At 49.4% G+C, this 18,571-nt stretch overlaps 1 protein-coding gene across 1 annotated transcript in view; it reads left to right on the forward strand.

The window, feature by feature from the left end:
- GPKOW (G-patch domain and KOW motifs) overlaps positions 1-12,890 on the forward strand; it is an 85,253-nt gene extending 72,363 nt beyond the window's left edge. Inside the window, exon 11 of the mRNA XM_069209319.1 lies at positions 12,428-12,890. Coding sequence (XP_069065420.1) covers positions 12,428-12,556 — 129 coding nt within the window. The 3' untranslated portion in view covers positions 12,557-12,890. The remainder of the gene's footprint in view (positions 1-12,427) is intronic.
- The last annotated feature ends 5,681 nt before the right edge of the window (positions 12,891-18,571 follow it).

Genomic DNA, 18,571 nt, shown 5'->3' on the forward strand with positions numbered 1-18,571 from the left:
TCTAGGCGCCAGGGCAATTTTTTTTTTGTGTTTTTTTTTTTTTTGTTGTTTCTTTTTTTAGAGATGGGGAGCGACCCATCAGGCAAGGGTCGCTCCCCTTGGGGGGCAAATTGTATTTAGACCATTTCTGCCCCCCTGGGGGCAGATTGGCCAATTTTAGGTCAATCTGCCCCCAAGGGGGCAGAAACCACTAGACACCGGGGATTTGTTTTTTGGCGCCAATGTCACGCAGGGGGAGCGACCCCGTAGGCAAGGGTCGCTCCCGGGGGGGGGGTGGGGGTTGGGGGGGCAAATTTATTTTAGGCCATTTCTGCCCCCCCGGGGGACAGATCGGCCTATTATTAGGCCGAACTGCCCCCGGGGGGGGGGCAGAACACTCTAGGCGCCAGGGCAATTTTTTTTTTGTGTTTTTTTTTTTTGTTGTTTCTTTTTTTAGAGATGGGGAGCGACCCATCAGGCAAGGGTCGCTCCCCTGGGGGGGCAAATTGTATTTAGACCATTTCTGCCCCCCTGGGGGCAGATTGGCCAATTTTAGGTCAATCTGCCCCCAAGGGGGCAGAAACCACTAGGCACCGGGGATTTGTTTTTTGGCGCCAATGTCACGCAGGGGGAGCGACCCCGTAGGCAAGGGTCGCTCCCGGGGGGGGGGGGTGGTGGTTGTGGGGGCAAATTTATTTTAGGCCATTTCTGCCCCCCCCCCCCCCCCGGGGGACAGATCGGCCTATTATTTTTTTTTTCTGTTTTTTTTTTTTTTTTTGTTTCTTTTTTTAGAGATGGGGAGCGACCCATCAGGCAAAAGTCGCTCCCCTGGGGGACAAATTGTATTTAGGCCATTTCTGCCCCCCTTGGGGGCAGATTGGCTGAGTTTAGGTCAACCTGCCCCCAAGGGGGCAGAAACCACTAGGCACCGGGGATTTGTTTTTTGGCGCCAATGTCACGCAGGGGGAGCGACCCCGTAGGCAAGGGTCGCTCCCGGGGGGGGTGGGTGTTGGGGGGGCAAATTTATTTTAGGCCATTTCTGCCCCCCCGGGGGGCAGATCGGCCTATTATTAGGCCGATCTGCCCCCCGGGGGGGGGGCAGAAACCTCTAGGCGCCAGGGGAATTTTTCTTTTTTTTTCTTTGTTTTTTTTTTTTAGAGATGGGGAGCGACCCATCAGGCAAAAGTCGTTCCCCTGGGGGACAAATTGTATTTAGGCCATTTCTGCCCCCCTTGGGGGCAGATTGGCTGAGTTTAGGTCAACCTGCCCCCAAGGGGGCAGAAACCACTAGGCACCGGGGATTTGTTTTTTGGTGCCAATGTCACGCAGGGGGAGCGACCCCGTAGGCAAGGGTCGCTCCCGGCGGGGGGGCAAATTTATTTTAGGGCATTTCTGCCCCCCCCCCCCTGGGGCCGGCTGAGCTACAGGCCAAACACCACAGGTAGGCACCTTGCAAAAAACACCTCTGTTTTCTGTGAAAAAATATGTTGTGTCCACGTTGTGTTTTGGGCCATTTCCTTTTGTGGGCGCTAGGCCTACCCACAGAAGTGAAGTACCATTTTTATCGAGAGACTTAGGGGAACGCTGGGTGGAAGGAAATTTGTGGCTCCTCTCAGATTCCAGAACTTTCTGTCACCGAAATGAGAGGAAAAAGTGTTTTTTGGGCCAAATTTTGATGTTTGCAAAGGATTCTGGGTAACATAACCTGGTCAGAGCCCCGCAAGTCACCCCATCTTGGATTCCCCTGGGTTTCTAGTTTTCAAAAATGCACTGGTTTGCTAGGTTTCCTCAGGTGTCGGCTGAGCTATAGGCCAAAATCCACAGGTAGGCACTGCTTTTTATAAAAAAATGTGATGTGTCCACGTTGTGTTTTGGGCCCTTTCCTTTCGTGGGCGCTAGTCCTACCCACACAAGTGAGGTATCATTTTTATCGGGAGACTTGGGGGAACGCTGGGTAGAAGGAAATTTGTGGCTCCTCTCAGATCCAGAACTTTCTGCCACAGAAATGTGAGTAACGTGTATTTTTAGCCAAATTTTGAGGTTTGCAAAGGATTCTGGGTAACAGAACCTGGTCCGAGCCCCGCAAGTCACCCCTCCTTGGATTCCCCTAGGTCTCTAGTTTTCAGAAATGCACAGGTTTGGTAGGTTTCCCTAGGTGCCGGCTGAGCTAGAGGCCAAAATCTACAGGTAGGCACTTCGCAAAAAACACCTCTGTTTTTTTCCAAAATTTAGGATGTGTCCACGTTGCGCTTTGGGGTGTTTCCTGTCGCCGGCGCTAGGCCTACCCACGCAAGTGAGGTATCATTTTTATCGGGAGACTTGGGGGAACGCTGGGTGGAAGGAAATTTGTAGCTCCTCTCAGATTCCAGAACTTTCTGCCACAGATATGTGAGGGACATGTGTTTTTTTAGCCAAATTTTGAGGTTTGCAAAGGATTCTGGGTAACAGAACCTGGTCCGAGCCCCGCAAGTCACCCCTCCTTGGATTCCCCTAGGTCTCTAGTTTTCAGAAATGCACAGGTTTGGTAGGTTTCCCTAGGTGCCGGCTGAGCTAGAGGCCAAAATCTACAGGTAGGCACTTCGCAAAAAACACCTCTGTTTTTTTCCAAAATTTAGGATGTGTCCACGTTGCGCTTTGGGGTGTTTCCTGTCGCCGGCGCTAGGCCTACCCACGCAAGTGAGGTATCATTTTTATCGGGAGACTTGGGGGAACGCTGGGTGGAAGGAAATTTGTAGCTCCTCTCAGATTCCAGAACTTTCTGCCACAGAAATGTGAGGGACATGTGTTTTTTTAGCCAAATTTTGAGGTTTGCAAAGGATTCTGGGTAACAGAACCTGGTCCGAGCCACACAAGTCACCCCTCCTTGGATTCCCCTAGGTCTCTAGTTTTCAGAAATGTACAGGTTTGGTAGGTTTCCCTAGGTGGCGGCTGAGCTAGAGGCCAAAATCTCCAGGTAGTCACTTTGCTAAAAACAGCTCTGTTTTCTGTGATGTGTCCACGTTGTGTTTTGGGGCATATCCTGTCGCGGGCGCTAGGCCTACCCACACAAGTGAGGTATCATTTTGATCGGGAGACGTGGGGGAACGCTGGGTGGAAGGAAATTTGTGGCTCCTCTCAGATTCCAGAACTTTCTGCCACAGAAATGTGAGGAACATGTGTTTTTTTAGCCAAATTTTGAGGTTTGCAAAGGATTCTGGGTAACAGAACCTGGTCCGAGCCACACAAGTCACCCCTCCTTGGATTCCCCTAGGTCTCTAGTTTTCAGAAATGCACAGGTTTGGTAGGTTTCCCTAGGTGCCGGCTGAGCTAGAGGCCAAAATCTACAGGTAGTCACTTTGCTAAAAACAGCTCTGTTTTCTGTGATGTGTCCACGTTGTGTTTTGGGGCATATCCTGTCGCGGGCGCTAGGCCTACCCACACAAGTGAGGTATCATTTTTATCGGGAGACGTGGGGGAACGCTGGGTGGAAGGAAATTTGTGGCTCCTCTCAGATTCCAGAACTTTCTGCCACAGAAATGTGAGGAACATGTGTTTTTTAGCCAAATTTTGAGATTTGCAAAGGATTCTGGGTAACAGAACCTGGTCCGAGCCCCGCAAGTCACCCCTCCTTGGATTCCCCTAGGTCTCTAGTTTTCAGAAATGCACAGGTTTGGTAGGTTTCCCTAGGTGGCGGCTGAGCTAGAGGCCAAAATCTACAGGTAGTCACTTTGCTAAAAACAGCTCTGTTTTCTGTGATATGTCCACGTTGTGTTTTGGGGCATATCCTGTCGCGGGCGCTAGGCCTACCCACACAAGTGAGGTATCATTTTTATCGGGAGACGTGGGGGAACGCTGGGTGGAAGGAAATTTGTGGCTCCTCTCAGATTCCAGAACTTTCTGCCACAGAAATGTGAGGAATATGTGTTTTTTTAGCCAAATTTTGAGGTTTGCAAAGGATTCTGGGTAACAGAACCTGGTCCGAGCCCCGCAAGTCACCCCTCCTTGGATTCCCCTAGGTCTCTAGTTTTCAGAAATGCACAGGTTTGGTAGGTTTCCCTAGGTGGCGGCTGAGCTAGAGGCCAAAATCTACAGGTAGTCACTTTGCTAAAAACAGCTCTGTTTTCTGTGATATGTCCACGTTGTGTTTTGGGGCATATCCTGTCGCGGGCGCTAGGCCTACCCACACAAGTGAGGTATCATTTTTATCGGGAGACGTGGGGGAACGCTGCGTGGAAGGAAATTTGTGGCTCCTCTCAGATTCCAGAACTTTCTGCCACAGAAATGTGAGGAACATGTGTTTTTTTAGCCAAATTTTGAGATTTGCAAAGGATTCTGGGTAACAGAACCTGGTCCGAGCCCCGCAAGTCACCCCTCCTTGGATTCCCCTAGGTCTCTAGTTTTCAGAAATGCACAGGTTTGGTAGGTTTCCCTAGGTGGCGGCTGAGCTAGAGGCCAAAATCTACAGGTAGTCACTTTGCTAAAAACAGCTCTGTTTTCTGTGATATGTCCACGTTGTGTTTTGGGGCATATCCTGTCGCGGGCGCTAGGCCTACCCACACAAGTGAGGTATCATTTTTATCGGGAGACGTGGGGGAACGCTGGGTGGAATGAAATTTGTGGCTCCTCTCAGATTCCAGAACTTTCTGCCACAGAAATGTGAGGAATATGTGTTTTTTTAGCCAAATTTTGAGGTTTGCAAAGGATTCTGGGTAACAGAACCTGGTCCGAGCCCCGCAAGTCACCCCTCCTTGGATTCCCCTAGGTCTCTAGTTTTCAGAAATGCACAGGTTTGGTAGGTTTCCCTAGGTGGTGGCTGAGCTAGAGGCCAAAATCTACAGGTAGTCACTTTGCTAAAAACAGCTCTGTTTTCTGTGATATGTCCACGTTGTGTTTTGGGGCATATCCTGTCGCGGGCGCTAGGCCTACCCACACAAGTGAGGTATCATTTTTATCGGGAGACGTGGGGGAACGCTGGGTGGAAGGAAATTTGTGGCTCCTCTCAGATTCCAGAACTTTCTGCCACAGAAATGTGAGGAACATGTGTTTTTTTAGCCAAATTTTGAGGTTTGCAAAGGATTCTGGGTAACAGAACCTGGTCCGAGCCCCGCAAGTCACCCCTCCTTGGATTCCCCTAGGTCTCTAGTTTTCAGAAATGCACAGGTTTGGTAGGTTTCCCTAGGTGGCGGCTGAGCTAGAGGCCAAAATCTACAGGTAGTCACTTTGCTAAAAACAGCTCTGTTTTCTGTGATATGTCCACGTTGTGTTTTGGGGCATATCCTGTCGCGGGCGCTAGGCCTACCCACACAAGTGAGGTATCATTTTTATCGGGAGACGTGGGGGAACGCTGGGTGGAAGGAAATTTGTGGCTCCTCTCAGATTCCAGAACTTTCTGCCACAGAAATGTGAGGAATATGTGTTTTTTTAGCCAAATTTTGAGGTTTGCAAAGGATTCTGGGTAACAGAACCTGGTCCGAGCCCCGCAAGTCACCCCTCCTTGGATTCCCCTAGGTCTCTAGTTTTCAGAAATGCACAGGTTTGGTAGGTTTCCCTAGGTGGCGGCTGAGCTAGAGGCCAAAATCTACAGGTAGTCACTTTGCTAAAAACAGCTCTGTTTTCTGTGATATGTCCACGTTGTGTTTTGGGGCATATCCTGTCGCGGGCGCTAGGCCTACCCACACAAGTGAGGTATCATTTTTATCGGGAGACGTGGGGGAACGCTGGGTGGAATGAAATTTGTGGCTCCTCTCAGATTCCAGAACTTTCTGCCACAGAAATGTGAGGAATATGTGTTTTTTTAGCCAAATTTTGAGGTTTGCAAAGGATTCTGGGTAACAGAACCTGGTCCGAGCCCCGCAAGTCACCCCTCCTTGGATTCCCCTAGGTCTCTAGTTTTCAGAAATGCACAGGTTTGGTAGGTTTCCCTAGGTGGCGGCTGAGCTAGAGGCCAAAATCTACAGGTAGTCACTTTGCTAAAAACAGCTCTGTTTTCTGTGATATGTCCACGTTGTGTTTTGGGGCATATCCTGTCGCGGGCGCTAGGCCTACCCACACAAGTGAGGTATCATTTTTATCGGGAGACGTGGGGGAACGCTGGGTGGAAGGAAATTTGTGGCTCCTCTCAGATTCCAGAACTTTCTGCCACAGAAATGTGAGGAACATGTGTTTTTTTAGCCAAATTTTGAGGTTTGCAAAGGATTCTGGGTAACAGAACCTGGTCCGAGCCCCGCAAGTCACCCCTCCTTGGATTCCCCTAGGTCTCTAGTTTTCAGAAATGCACAGGTTTGGTAGGTTTCCCTAGGTGGCGGCTGAGCTAGAGGCCAAAATCTACAGGTAGTCACTTTGCTAAAAACAGCTCTGTTTTCTGTGATATGTCCACGTTGTGTTTTGGGGCATATCCTGTCGCGGGCGCTAGGCCTACCCACACAAGTGAGGTATCATTTTGATCGGGAGACGTGGGGGAACGCTGGGTGGAAGGAAATTTGTGGCTCCTCTCAGATTCCAGAACTTTCTGCCACAGAAATGTGAGGAACATGTGTTTTTTTAGCCAAATTTTGAGGTTTGCAAAGGATTCTGGGTAACAGAACCTGGTCTGAGCCCCGCAAGTCACCCCTCCTTGGATTCCCCTAGGTCTCTAGTTTTCAGAAATGCACAGGTTTGGTAGGTTTCCCTAGGTGGCGGCTGAGCTAGAGGCCAAAATCTACAGGTAGTCACTTTGCTAAAAACAGCTCTGTTTTCTGTGATATGTCCACGTTGTGTTTTGGGGCATATCCTGTCGCGGGCGCTAGGCCTACCCACACAAGTGAGGTATCATTTTGATCGGGAGACGTGGGGGAACGCTGGGTGGAAGGAAATTTGTGGCTCCTCTCAGATTCCAGAACTTTCTGCCACAGAAATGTGAGGAACATGTGTTTTTTTAGCCAAATTTTGAGGTTTGCAAAGGATTCTGGGTAACAGAACCTGGTCTGAGCCCCGCAAGTCACCCCTCCTTGGATTCCCCTAGGTCTCTAGTTTTCAGAAATGCACAGGTTTGGTAGGTTTCCCTAGGTGGCGGCTGAGCTAGAGGCCAAAATCTACAGGTAGTCACTTTGCTAAAAACAGCTCTGTTTTCTGTGATGTGTCCACGTTGTGTTTTGGGGCATATCCTGTCGCGGGTGCTAGGCCTACCCACACAAGTGAGGTACCATTTTTATCGGGAGACTTGGGGGAACATAGATTAGCAAAACAAGTACTATTGCCCCTTGTCTTTCTCTACATTTTTTCCTTCCAAATATAGGAGTGTGTGTAAAAAAGACATCTATTTGAGAAATTCCCTGTAATTCACGTGCTACTATGGTCACCCCGGAATTCAGAGATGTGCAAATAACCACTGCTCCTCAACACCTTATCTTGTGCCCTTTTTGGAAATGCAAAGGTTTTCTTGATAGCAATTTTTTACTCCTTATATTTCAGCAAATGAATTGCTGTATACCCGGTATAGAATGAAAACGCACTGCAGGGTGCAGCTCATTTATTGGCTCTGGGTTCCTTGGGTTCTTGATGAACCTACAAACCCTATATATCCCCGCAACCAGAGGAGTCCAGCAGACGTAACGGTATATTGCTTTCGATAATCTGACATTGCAGGGAAAAGTTACAGAGTAAAACGTAGAGAAAAATTGATGGTTTTTTCACCTCAAATTCAATATTTTTCTTTTTCAGCTGTTATTTTCTGTAGGAAACCCTTGCAGGATCTACACAAATGACCCCTTGCTGAATTCAGGCCAAAATCTACAGGTAGTCACTTTGCTAAAAACAGCTCTGTTTTCTGTGATATGTCCACGTTGTGTTTTGGGGCATATCCTGTCGCGGGCGCTAGGCCTACCCACACAAGTGAGGTATCATTTTGATCGGGAGACGTGGGGGAACGCTGGGTGGAAGGAAATTTGTGGCTCCTCTCAGATTCCAGAACTTTCTGCCACAGAAATGTGAGGAACATGTGTTTTTTTAGCCAAATTTTGAGGTTTGCAAAGGATTCTGGGTAACAGAACCTGGTCTGAGCCCCGCAAGTCACCCCTCCTTGGATTCCCCTAGGTCTCTAGTTTTCAGAAATGCACAGGTTTGGTAGGTTTCCCTAGGTGGCGGCTGAGCTAGAGGCCAAAATCTACAGGTAGTCACTTTGCTAAAAACAGCTCTGTTTTCTGTGATGTGTCCACGTTGTGTTTTGGGGCATATCCTGTCGCGGGTGCTAGGCCTACCCACACAAGTGAGGTACCATTTTTATCGGGAGACTTGGGGGAACATAGATTAGCAAAACAAGTACTATTGCCCCTTGTCTTTCTCTACATTTTTTCCTTCCAAATATAGGAGTGTGTGTAAAAAAGACATCTATTTGAGAAATTCCCTGTAATTCACGTGCTACTATGGTCACCCCGGAATTCAGAGATGTGCAAATAACCACTGCTCCTCAACACCTTATCTTGTGCCCTTTTTGGAAATGCAAAGGTTTTCTTGATAGCAATTTTTTACTCCTTATATTTCAGCAAATGAATTGCTGTATACCCGGTATAGAATGAAAACGCACTGCAGGGTGCAGCTCATTTATTGGCTCTGGGTTCCTCGGGTTCTTGATGAACCTACAAACCCTATATATCCCCGCAACCAGAGGAGTCCAGCAGACGTAACGGTATATTGCTTTCGATAATCTGACATTGCAGGGAAAAGTTACAGAGTAAAACGTAGAGAAAAATTGATGGTTTTTTCACCTCAAATTCAATATTTTTCTTTTTCAGCTGTTATTTTCTGTAGGAAACCCTTGCAGGATCTACACAAATGACCCCTTGCTGAATTCAGAATTTTGTCTACTTTTCAGAAATGTTTAGGTTTCTGGGATCCAGCATTGGTTTCATGACCATTCCTGTCACTGACTGGAAGGAGGCTGAAAGCACAAAAAATTGCACAAATGGGGTATGCCCCAGTAAAATGCCAAAATTGTGTTGAAAAATTGGGTTTTCTGATTCAAGTCTGCCTGTTCCTGAAAGCTGGGAAGCTGCTGAGTTTAGCACCGCAAACCCTTTGTTGATGTCATTTTCAGGGGAAAAACCACTAGCCTTCTTCTGCAGCCACTTTTTCCAATTTTTTTGAAAAAAACGAAATTTTCACTGTATTTTGGCCAATTTCTTGGCCTCCTTCAAGGGAACCCACAAAGTCTGGGTACCTCTAGAATCCCTAGGATGTTGGAAAAAAAGGACGCAAATTTGGCTTGGTTAGCTTATGTGGACAAAAAGTTATGAGGGCCTAAGCGCGAACTGCCCCAAATAGGCAAAAAAAGGCCCGGCACAGGAGGGGGAAAAGGCCTGGCAGCGAAGGGGTTAAGGCCAATTTTTCATCTCTTAACCTATACATACTTTCAGAGCACTTCCATATGTTCACAACATTATTCCTCTATTACAGCAAGGGGATTACATGACCGCATTAGATCTCAACGATGCTTATTTCCACATTCCCATACACCCGGCACACCACAAATACCTTTGATTTGTCATTGCAGAAAACATGATCAATTCAAAGTACTACCATTCGGGGTAACAACCGCCCCAAGGGTGTTCACAAAAAGCTTAGCTGTAGTAGCTGCATTTCTCAGAAGACAACACATCCATATTTTCCCATACTTAGACGATTGGCTTATAAAAGCCAATACCATCTAAAAATGCCAGCAGCATATTCAGTACAACATAAATCTTCTACACATTTTGGGATTTTCAGTAAACTATCTCAAATCCCATCTTCAACAATCACAGATATTGCCTTATCTGGGAGCAATCCTGAATACTCATTCAGCATTGGCATATCCAAACCCACTATGGATTCAGGCTTTTCAAAATCCATTGCTCAATTACAGGAGAAATATAGTTACACAGTAAAACTAGTGATGCAACTATTGGGGATGATGGCCTTGTGCATTGCCATCGTTCCCCATGCAAGACAACACGAGTCCACTACAGCAGTGGCTCTCTAGTCAGTGGTCTGTCACCGGGTTATCTTCAGGGTCTAGTGTTGTTGGACCGCCAGACTCTCCGCTCTCTGCAGTGGTGGAAACCAACCAACCAACCTTTAACAGGGCGGCTCTTTCAGGGCCCTCACTCTCATAACAGATGAATCACAGACGGGTTTGGGGGGGCGAGGGGGCTCACCTCAATAACCTTACAAATATAAGGGGAATGCGATCCCATTCAACAAACTTATCACATCAACTATTTGGAGTTGCTAGCAGTCTTCCTAGCACTTAAAGCATTCCTGACACAAATATCTCACAAAGTGGTGTTAGTCTGTACAGACAACATTACAACTATGTACTATCTGCAGAAACAGGGGACACACTCATCTCAATTGTTCCTTCTAGCGCAGACAGTTTGGAAGTGGTGATTCACACTCCCATTCACTGACTGGCAGAATATTTCCCAGGAACGGACAATCAGTTTGTGGACCTATTAAACAGGATGCAGCAACAAGTCCACAAATGGGAAATTCACCCACAAGTACCTCACCAATACTTTTGCCTCTGGGGAACACCAGAAATAGATCTCTTCGCCACTGTAGAAAACTCAAAATGCTAAGACTTTTCTTCCAGATACCCACACCCTCGGTCCAAGGGCAATGCCCTATGGATGAATTGGTCAGGGATATTTGCTTACGCTTTTCCGCCTCTCCCACTCATTCCATTTCTGGTACGCAAATTCAATCAAACATCACTCTCCATGATCCTTGTAATTCCCACATGGGCATGTCATCTCTGCTATAAAACACTATTGGATCTTTCTGTGGTTCCCCCACCAGAAAGTTCCCAACAGACCAGACCTTTTGACTTAGAAGAGAGGTCATATCAGACATCCAGACCCCAAGATACTCAATCTTGCGATATGGCTCCTGAAGTTCTAGAGTTTGGGTATTTACAACTTCCTTCTGAATGTGTAGACATTCTTAAAGAGGCACGCAGACCTACAACTAGACAGTGTTATGATGCAAAATAGAAACGTTTTGTACATTACTGTCATCCTAAAAACGTTCATGGAAAGTTGCCTTTTTAGTAGCCACAACTTTACTAAAAAATGTAAGTGAAATACAAGTGTTCACCTTAGAGGAACCCTTTCTCGAAGTCCATAAAGATAAATAGTTCTAAGGACAAACCCTATATTTCTCCCTAAAGTAGTTTCACCATTTCACATTACTCAATCAGTTGAGTTACCTGTTTTGTTCCCCAGAGCCAGACTCAGTTGCTGAAAGAGCTCTGCATACGCTAGATTTTAAACAAGCTCTTATGTATTACATTGACAGAACAAAGAGTTTTAGAAAATCGAAACAACTTTTTGTAGCCTTTTCAAAACCTCACAGAGGTAATCCAATTTCAAAGAATGGATTAGCTAGATGGATAGTCAATTGTATTCAAACTTGTAACCTCAAAGCTAAAAGTCAATTACCAGCAACTCCTACAACAAACTCTAACAGGAAAAAAAAGGTGTCTCTATGGCCTTTTTAGGAAACATTCAAATAGCAGATAATTGCGAAGCTGCTACTTGCTCTACACTACACACATTTACTAAGCACTATTGTGTAGATGTTTTAGCTCCCCAACAAGCAAATGTTGGCCAAGCAGTGCTCTGACCTCTTTTTCAAGCAACTCCAACTCCTAGCCACTGCATACTTGGAGGGACTGCTTTACAGCGTATGCACAGCATGTGTATCTACAGCTACACATGCCATCAAACGGAAAATGTTACTTACCCAGTAGACATCTGTTCGTGGCATGTAGTGCTGCAGATTCACATGCGCCCACCCGCCTCCCCGGAAGCCTGTAGATGTTGTAGTACAAAATTTAATGGACATCTTTTTTCACTATAAATATATATACACACATACTTCTTTCCTCACCCACCTGCAGGAAACCAATCTAACAAAGGACCTGATGCCCATGCACACTATCACCGAGAGGAGGAGTCACTCGGTCCCGTGACTCGAAAATATTCTTCTAAGAAAAACAACTTGTAACACTCCGAGCCCAACACTAGATGGCGGAGTTATGCAAAATCTGCAGCACTACATGCCACAAACAGATGTCTACTGGGTAAGTAACATTTTCCTTATCCCAGTTGTGTGCAGGAGTAAAGATCCTGCTCTTTGCAGGCTGAAAGCAGATTGGACAGGAGACTGCATGCTGGAGTGAGTTGGTTTTAGAAGGAGCACGTGCCCCAAGAGGAGTCCCGTGGACCTAAGAAGGGGATACTCATCGGTGTAGGGGACGGATCCTGTGTGGATTACCTGTTCTCCTGAAATGGGTGCTGGGTGGGATCCAATGTGATCATATATTGTGTGGGTGTCTTAGAGAACAGGCCTGGACATGGAAGGTGCAGGACTGATGGGAGGGGGCAGAATACCCATTTTTGGAATGCTTTTGTGAAACATGCTGGTGCTGAGCAAAGATCTGCCTCCCTTGCAGGTTGGGCGGATCCTCCGCAGGGATAAAGAGAAGAGTCGAGCACTGGTGCAGCTTCTGCGGGATGAGGTGAATGTCCTGAAACTAGACTTTGATGCCATCTGTCACTATGTGGGTGAGACCCAGGAATGAGTGCCACCATGACAAGAGATCAGTCTGAGGAACATAGATCGCTGCTTGACTCTCAGAACTATTGCTGAGCAGAAGTCGTACCTGGAGCTCAGGTTTCAAGGACAAACGTTCTAAGTTTGTCCTTCTTTCCTCCTCCTGCAAACAGCGTGGGCACCCCTTTTCTGACAGAGCTGACACCCACCACCACGATCTTGGCTGACCACAAGGGTGTGTGGTCCTGTGACCCTCTGAACATCATGCAAGATAAACTGGTCTCTCCACAGGACTAGACACACCAGATCACCTCAAGGACTGGTATTTCTTTTTTATGCTGTAAATAAAACCCTTTTCCTACCTTTCTAGTCTTGAATGTCTTTGAGAGGGATGTAGAGTGCTTGGGTGCGTAAACTGCTGGAGGACAGACAGATGTGTCTATCTGGAATTTAGGTGACTGTACAATGTGCTCCCTTCTCTCACTAAAGAATGACCAGTATCTCCACAGCTTTGAGAGGAGCGCCTTACCAGGCGATATTAAATTTCAAGAATGCAGTAAGCGACACGGAGATGCAGGAGGGCATTTAATTCAGTCACTTGAATTAATTTCCTGTTTTGTTTACGCTAATAATAGTTTGAATTCTACTTTAATGTCACTACACTGTGCGATTCATATTCTATTTTATTGTAGTAGCATTTGTGTATCTCCCCTGACGAGGCCCGAAAGTGCTTTGTGTGAAAGGATACAGCGCTACTCCAAGGAGGGGCTTCAGTGTGAAAGGGCACAGAGGAACCTGTCTGTGGACAGTATTTTTCATTTGTTGACAAATTTGTGCAAGTGTGGAATGATGCAGAGAGGAATGGGAGCTATACTTTCATGTGGTGGCACAAGCTATCCTAATAGGAGGGCCAGATCTTTTATTCTTGGGGTCCTGGCACTGGTTTGGGAACGCCTGACAAGATAAAGGGGACCCTCTGAATGTTATTAATCTGCCTTGCTGCCTTTCGAACAGTATATGCAGGGCACCACTACATTCGAATCAGTAAGATAATATTCTGTAATCAAAGATAAAAAGTATTACATCCTCTGTACCATGACTCCCAAGTCGCATTTTAAGTTTATTCTTTCAACATATTCAATATGATTTCTGGGAATATCAGCAGGTTGAGGAAACGCTGTTGAAGGCCTACACCACGCTTCCCCATCTCAATGCTGCCTGTTCACCTCAGGCCCAATGGAGGAAGTGGCCTTCCAACCCCACAGCATGCTGCCACGTCTCCCACGGGCCAATAGGGGAACAGCCTTTTCTGACGCCTCCCTCCGCCATGCTACAACGCCTCACTGCCTCATCTCCTTAGGTCCAATGGGGGAAGCGCCCTTCCTGTCCCCACCCCATCCCCACACCATGCTGCCACGTCTCCCACGGGCCAATAGGGGAACAGCCTTTTCTGACACCTCCCTCCGCCATGCTATAACGCCTCACTGCCTCATCTCCTAAGGTCCAATGGGGGAAGCGCCCTTCCTGTCCCCACCCCATCCCCACACCATGCTGCCACGTCTCCCACGGGCCAATGGGGGAAGTAGCCTTTTCTGACGCCTCCCTCCGCCATGCTGTAACGCCTCACTGCCTCATCTACTTAGGTCCAATGGGGGAAGAGCTATTCCTGTCCCCACCCCATCCCCACACCATGCTGCCACGTCTCCCACGGGCCAATGGGGAACAGCCTTTTCTGACACCTCCCTCCACCATGCTGCAACGCCTCACTGCCTCATCTCCTTAGGTCCAATGAGGGAAGCGCTATTCCTGTCCCCACCCCCATCCCACACCATGCTGCCACGTCTCCCACGGGCCAATAGGGGAACAGCCTTTTCTGACGCCTCCCTCCACCATGCTATAACGCCTCACTGCCTCATCTCCTTAGGTCCAATGGGGGAAGCGCTATTCCTGTCCCCACCCCCATCCCACACCATGCTGCCACGTCTCCCACGGGCCAATGGGGGAACAGCCTTTTCTGACACCTCCCTCCACCATGCTATAACGCCTCACTGCCTCATCTCCTTAGGTCCAATGGGGGAAGCGCTATTCCTGTCCCCACCCCATCCCCACACCATGCTGCCACGTCTCCCACGGGCCAATGGGGGAAGCAGCCTTTTCTGACGCCTCCCTCCACCATGCTACAACGCCTCACTGCCTCATCTCCTTAGGTCCAATGGGGGAAGCGCTATTCCGGTCCCCACCCCATCCCCACACCATGCTGCCACGTCTCCCACGGGCCAATGGGGGAAGCAGCCTTTTCTGACGCCTCCCTCCACCATGCTATAACGCCTCACTGCCTCATCTCCTTAGGTCCAATGGGGGAAGCGCTATTCCTGTCCCCACCCCCATCCCACACCATGCTGCCACGTCTCCCACGGGCCAATAGGGGAACAGCCTTTTCTGACACCTCCCTCCACCATGCTATAACGCCTCACTGCCTCATCTCCTTAGGTCCAATGGGGGAAGCGCTATTCCTGTCACCACCCCCATCCCACACCATGCTGCCACGTCTCCCACGGGCCAATAGGGGAACAGCCTTTTCTCACGCCTCCCTCCACCATGCTATAACGCCTCACTGCCTCATCTCCTTAGGTCCAATGGGGGAAGCGCTATTCCTGTCCCCACCCCATCCCCACACCATGCTGCCACGTCTCCCACGGGCCAATGGGGGAAGCAGCCTTTTCTGACGCCTCCCTCCACCATGCTACAACGCCTCACTGCCTCATCTCCTTGGGTCCAATGGGGGAAGCGCTATTCCGGTCCCCACCCCATCCCCACACCATGCTGCCACGTCTCCCACGGGCCAATGGGGGAAGCAGCCTTTTCTGACGCCTCCCTCCACCATGCTACAACGCCTCACTGCCTCATCTCCTTAGGTCCAATGGGGGAAGCGCTATTCCGGTCCCCACCCCCATCCCACACCATGCTGCCACATCTCCCACAGGCCAATGGGGGAACAGCCTTTTCTGACGCCTCCCTCCGCCATGCTACAACGCCTCACTGCCTCATCTCCTTAGGTCCAATGGGGGAAGCGCCCTTCCTGTCCCCACCCCATCCCCACACCATGCTGCCACGTCTCCCATGGGCCAATGGGGGAAGCAGCCTTTTCTGACGCCTCCCTCCACCATGCTATAACGCCTCACTGCCTCATCTCCTTAGGTCCAATGGGGGAAGCGCTATTCCTGTCCCCACCCCCATCCCACACCATGCTGCCACGTCTCCCACAGGCCAATAGGGGAACAGCCTTTTCTGACACCTCCCTCCACCATGCTATAACGCCTCACTGCCTCATCTACTTAGGTCCAATGGGGGAAGCGCTATTCCTGTCCCCACCCCATCCCCACACCATGCTGCCACGTCTCCCACGGGCCAATGGGGGAAGCAGCCTTTTCTGACGCCTCCCTCCACCATGCTACAACGCCTCACTGCCTCATCTCCTTAGGTCCAATGGGGGAAGCGCTATTCCGGTCCCCACCCCATCCCCACACCATGCTGCCACGTCTCCCACGGGCCAATGGGGGAAGCAGCCTTTTCTGACGCCTCCCTCCGCCATGCTACAACGCCTCACTGCCTCATCTCCTTAGGTCCAATGGGGGAAGCGCTATTCCGGTCCCCACCGCCATCCCACACCATGCTGCCACATCTCCCACAGGCCAATGGGGGAACAGCCTTTTCTGACGCCTCCCTCCGCCATGCTACAACGCCTCACTGCCTCATCTCCTTAGGTCCAATGGGGGAAGCGCTATTCCTGTCCCCACCCCCATCCCCACACCATGCTGCCACGTTTCCCACGGGCCAATGGGAAAACAGCCTTTTCTGACGCCTCCCTCCGCCATGCTACAATGCCTCACTGCCTCATCTCCTTAGGTCCAATGGGGGAAGCGCCCTTCCTGTCCCCACCCCATCCCCACACCATGCTGCCACGTCTCCCATGGGCCAATGGGGAAGCAGCCTTTTCTGACGCCTCCCTCCACCATGCTATAACGCCTCACTGCCTCATCTCCTTAGGTCCAATGGGGGAAGCGCTATTCCTGTCCCCACCCCCATCCCCACACCATGCTGCCACGTTTCCCACGGGCCAATGGGAAAACAGCCTTTTCTGACGCCTCCCTCCGCCATGCTACAACGCCTCACTGCCTCATCTCCTTCGGTCCAATGGGGGAAGTGCCCTTCCTGTCCCTACCCCCATCCCACACCATGCTGCCACATCTCCCACGGGCCAATGGGGGAACAGCCTTTTCTGACGCCTCCCTCCGCCATGCTACAACGCCTCACTGCCTCATCTCCTAAGGTCCAATGGGGGAAGCGCCCTTCCTGTCCCCACACCATGCTGCCACGTCTCCCACAGGCCAATGGGGGGAAGCTGTCTTTCCTGCCCCTCAATCCCTGCATCAGGCTGCCACATCTCCCAAGATCTAATGGGTGAACAGCCATTCCTGCCACCCCCTCTGCCTCCCTCCCCTCACACCATGCTGAACCAGCTTTCCCCCATAGTAATGCGATGTAAAATGGAAATGCCTAGGCTGCATGTGTGGCATGCATGTTGGAGATGAGATGAGGGCTGGATATTCTGGAATGGAATGTGAGGTTGAAAGGGACTCAAGTCAGTTGTAAGGGGCGGTTCGAGGAGGAGGCGTCATCTTCTACCGATATCAATGAAGAAGTTGAAACCCACAACGAAGTCCATTGTGAATATGTGGCGGGTCCTCACAATGGCACCGAGCGGACCCCTTGTTAAGTGTGACCAGAACTGGCAAGAAGATCTGACGCAGCTTTTGAAGAGTTCTGCAGCTGTGGGGATGTTGGGATTCAGAGTTGGCACTTGTACTTGCGGGGTCACACTCACAAATCAAGCAGTGAGTGCAAGCGCCGGAAGAGTTGGAGAGTTGCCGTTTATGGCACAGAGGGCCACACTCGCAGATCAGCCATGAGTGCAATTAAAAAAGCTGTGTAGGAAGTTGGCTCTGTATGTGCTATTTCAAAGTAAGGAATAGCATGCACAGAGTCCAAGGGTTCCCCTTAGAGGTAAAATAGTGGTAAAAAGAGATAATACTAATGCTCTATTTTGTGGTAGTGTGGTCGAGCAGTAGGCTTATCCAAGGAGTAGTGTTAAGCATTTGTTGTACATACACATAGACAATAAATGAGGTACACACACTCAGAGACAAATCCAGCCAATAGGTTTTTGTATAGAAAAATATCTTTTCTTAGTTTATTTTAAGAACCACAGGTTCGAATTCTACATGTAATATCTCATTCGAAAGGTATTGCAGGTAAGTACTTTAGGAACTTCAAATCATCAAAATTGCATGTATACTGTTCAAGTTATTCACAAATAGCTGTTTTAAAAGTGGACACAGTGCAATTTTCACAGTTCCTAGGGGAGGTAAGTATTTGTTAGGTTAACCAGGTAAGTAAGACACTTACAGGGCTTAGTTCTTGGTCCAAGGTAGCCCACCGTTGGGGGTTCAGAGCAACCCCAAAGTCACCACACCAGCAGCTCAGGGCCGGTCAGGTGCAGAGTTCAAAGTGGTGCCCAAAACACATAGGCTAGAATGGAGAGAAGGGGGTGCCCCGGTTCCGGTCTGCTTGCAGGTAAGTACCCGCGTCTTCGGAGGGCAGACCAGGGGGGTTTTGTAGGGCACCGGGGGGGACACAAGTCCACACAGAAATTTCACCCTCAGCAGCGCGGGGGCGGCCGGGTGCAGTGTAGAAACAAGCGTCGGGTTTTCAATGTTAGTCTATGAGAGATCTCGGGATCTCTTCAGCGCTGCAGGCAGGCAAGGGGGGGATTCCTCGGGGAAACCTCCACATGGGCAAGGGAGAGGGACTCCTGGGGGTCACTTCTCCAGTGAAAGTCCGGTCCTTCAGGTCCTGGGGGCTGCGGGTGCAGGGTCTCTCCCAGGCGTCGGGACTTTAGGTTCAAAGAGTCGCGGTCAGGGGAAGCCTCGGGATTCCCTCTGCAGGCGGCGCTGTGGGGGCTCAGGGGGGACAGGTTTTGGTA

This window comes from Pleurodeles waltl, chromosome 10 (genome assembly GCF_031143425.1).
Source record: "Pleurodeles waltl isolate 20211129_DDA chromosome 10, aPleWal1.hap1.20221129, whole genome shotgun sequence".
NCBI classification, from domain to species: domain Eukaryota; kingdom Metazoa; phylum Chordata; class Amphibia; order Caudata; family Salamandridae; genus Pleurodeles; species Pleurodeles waltl.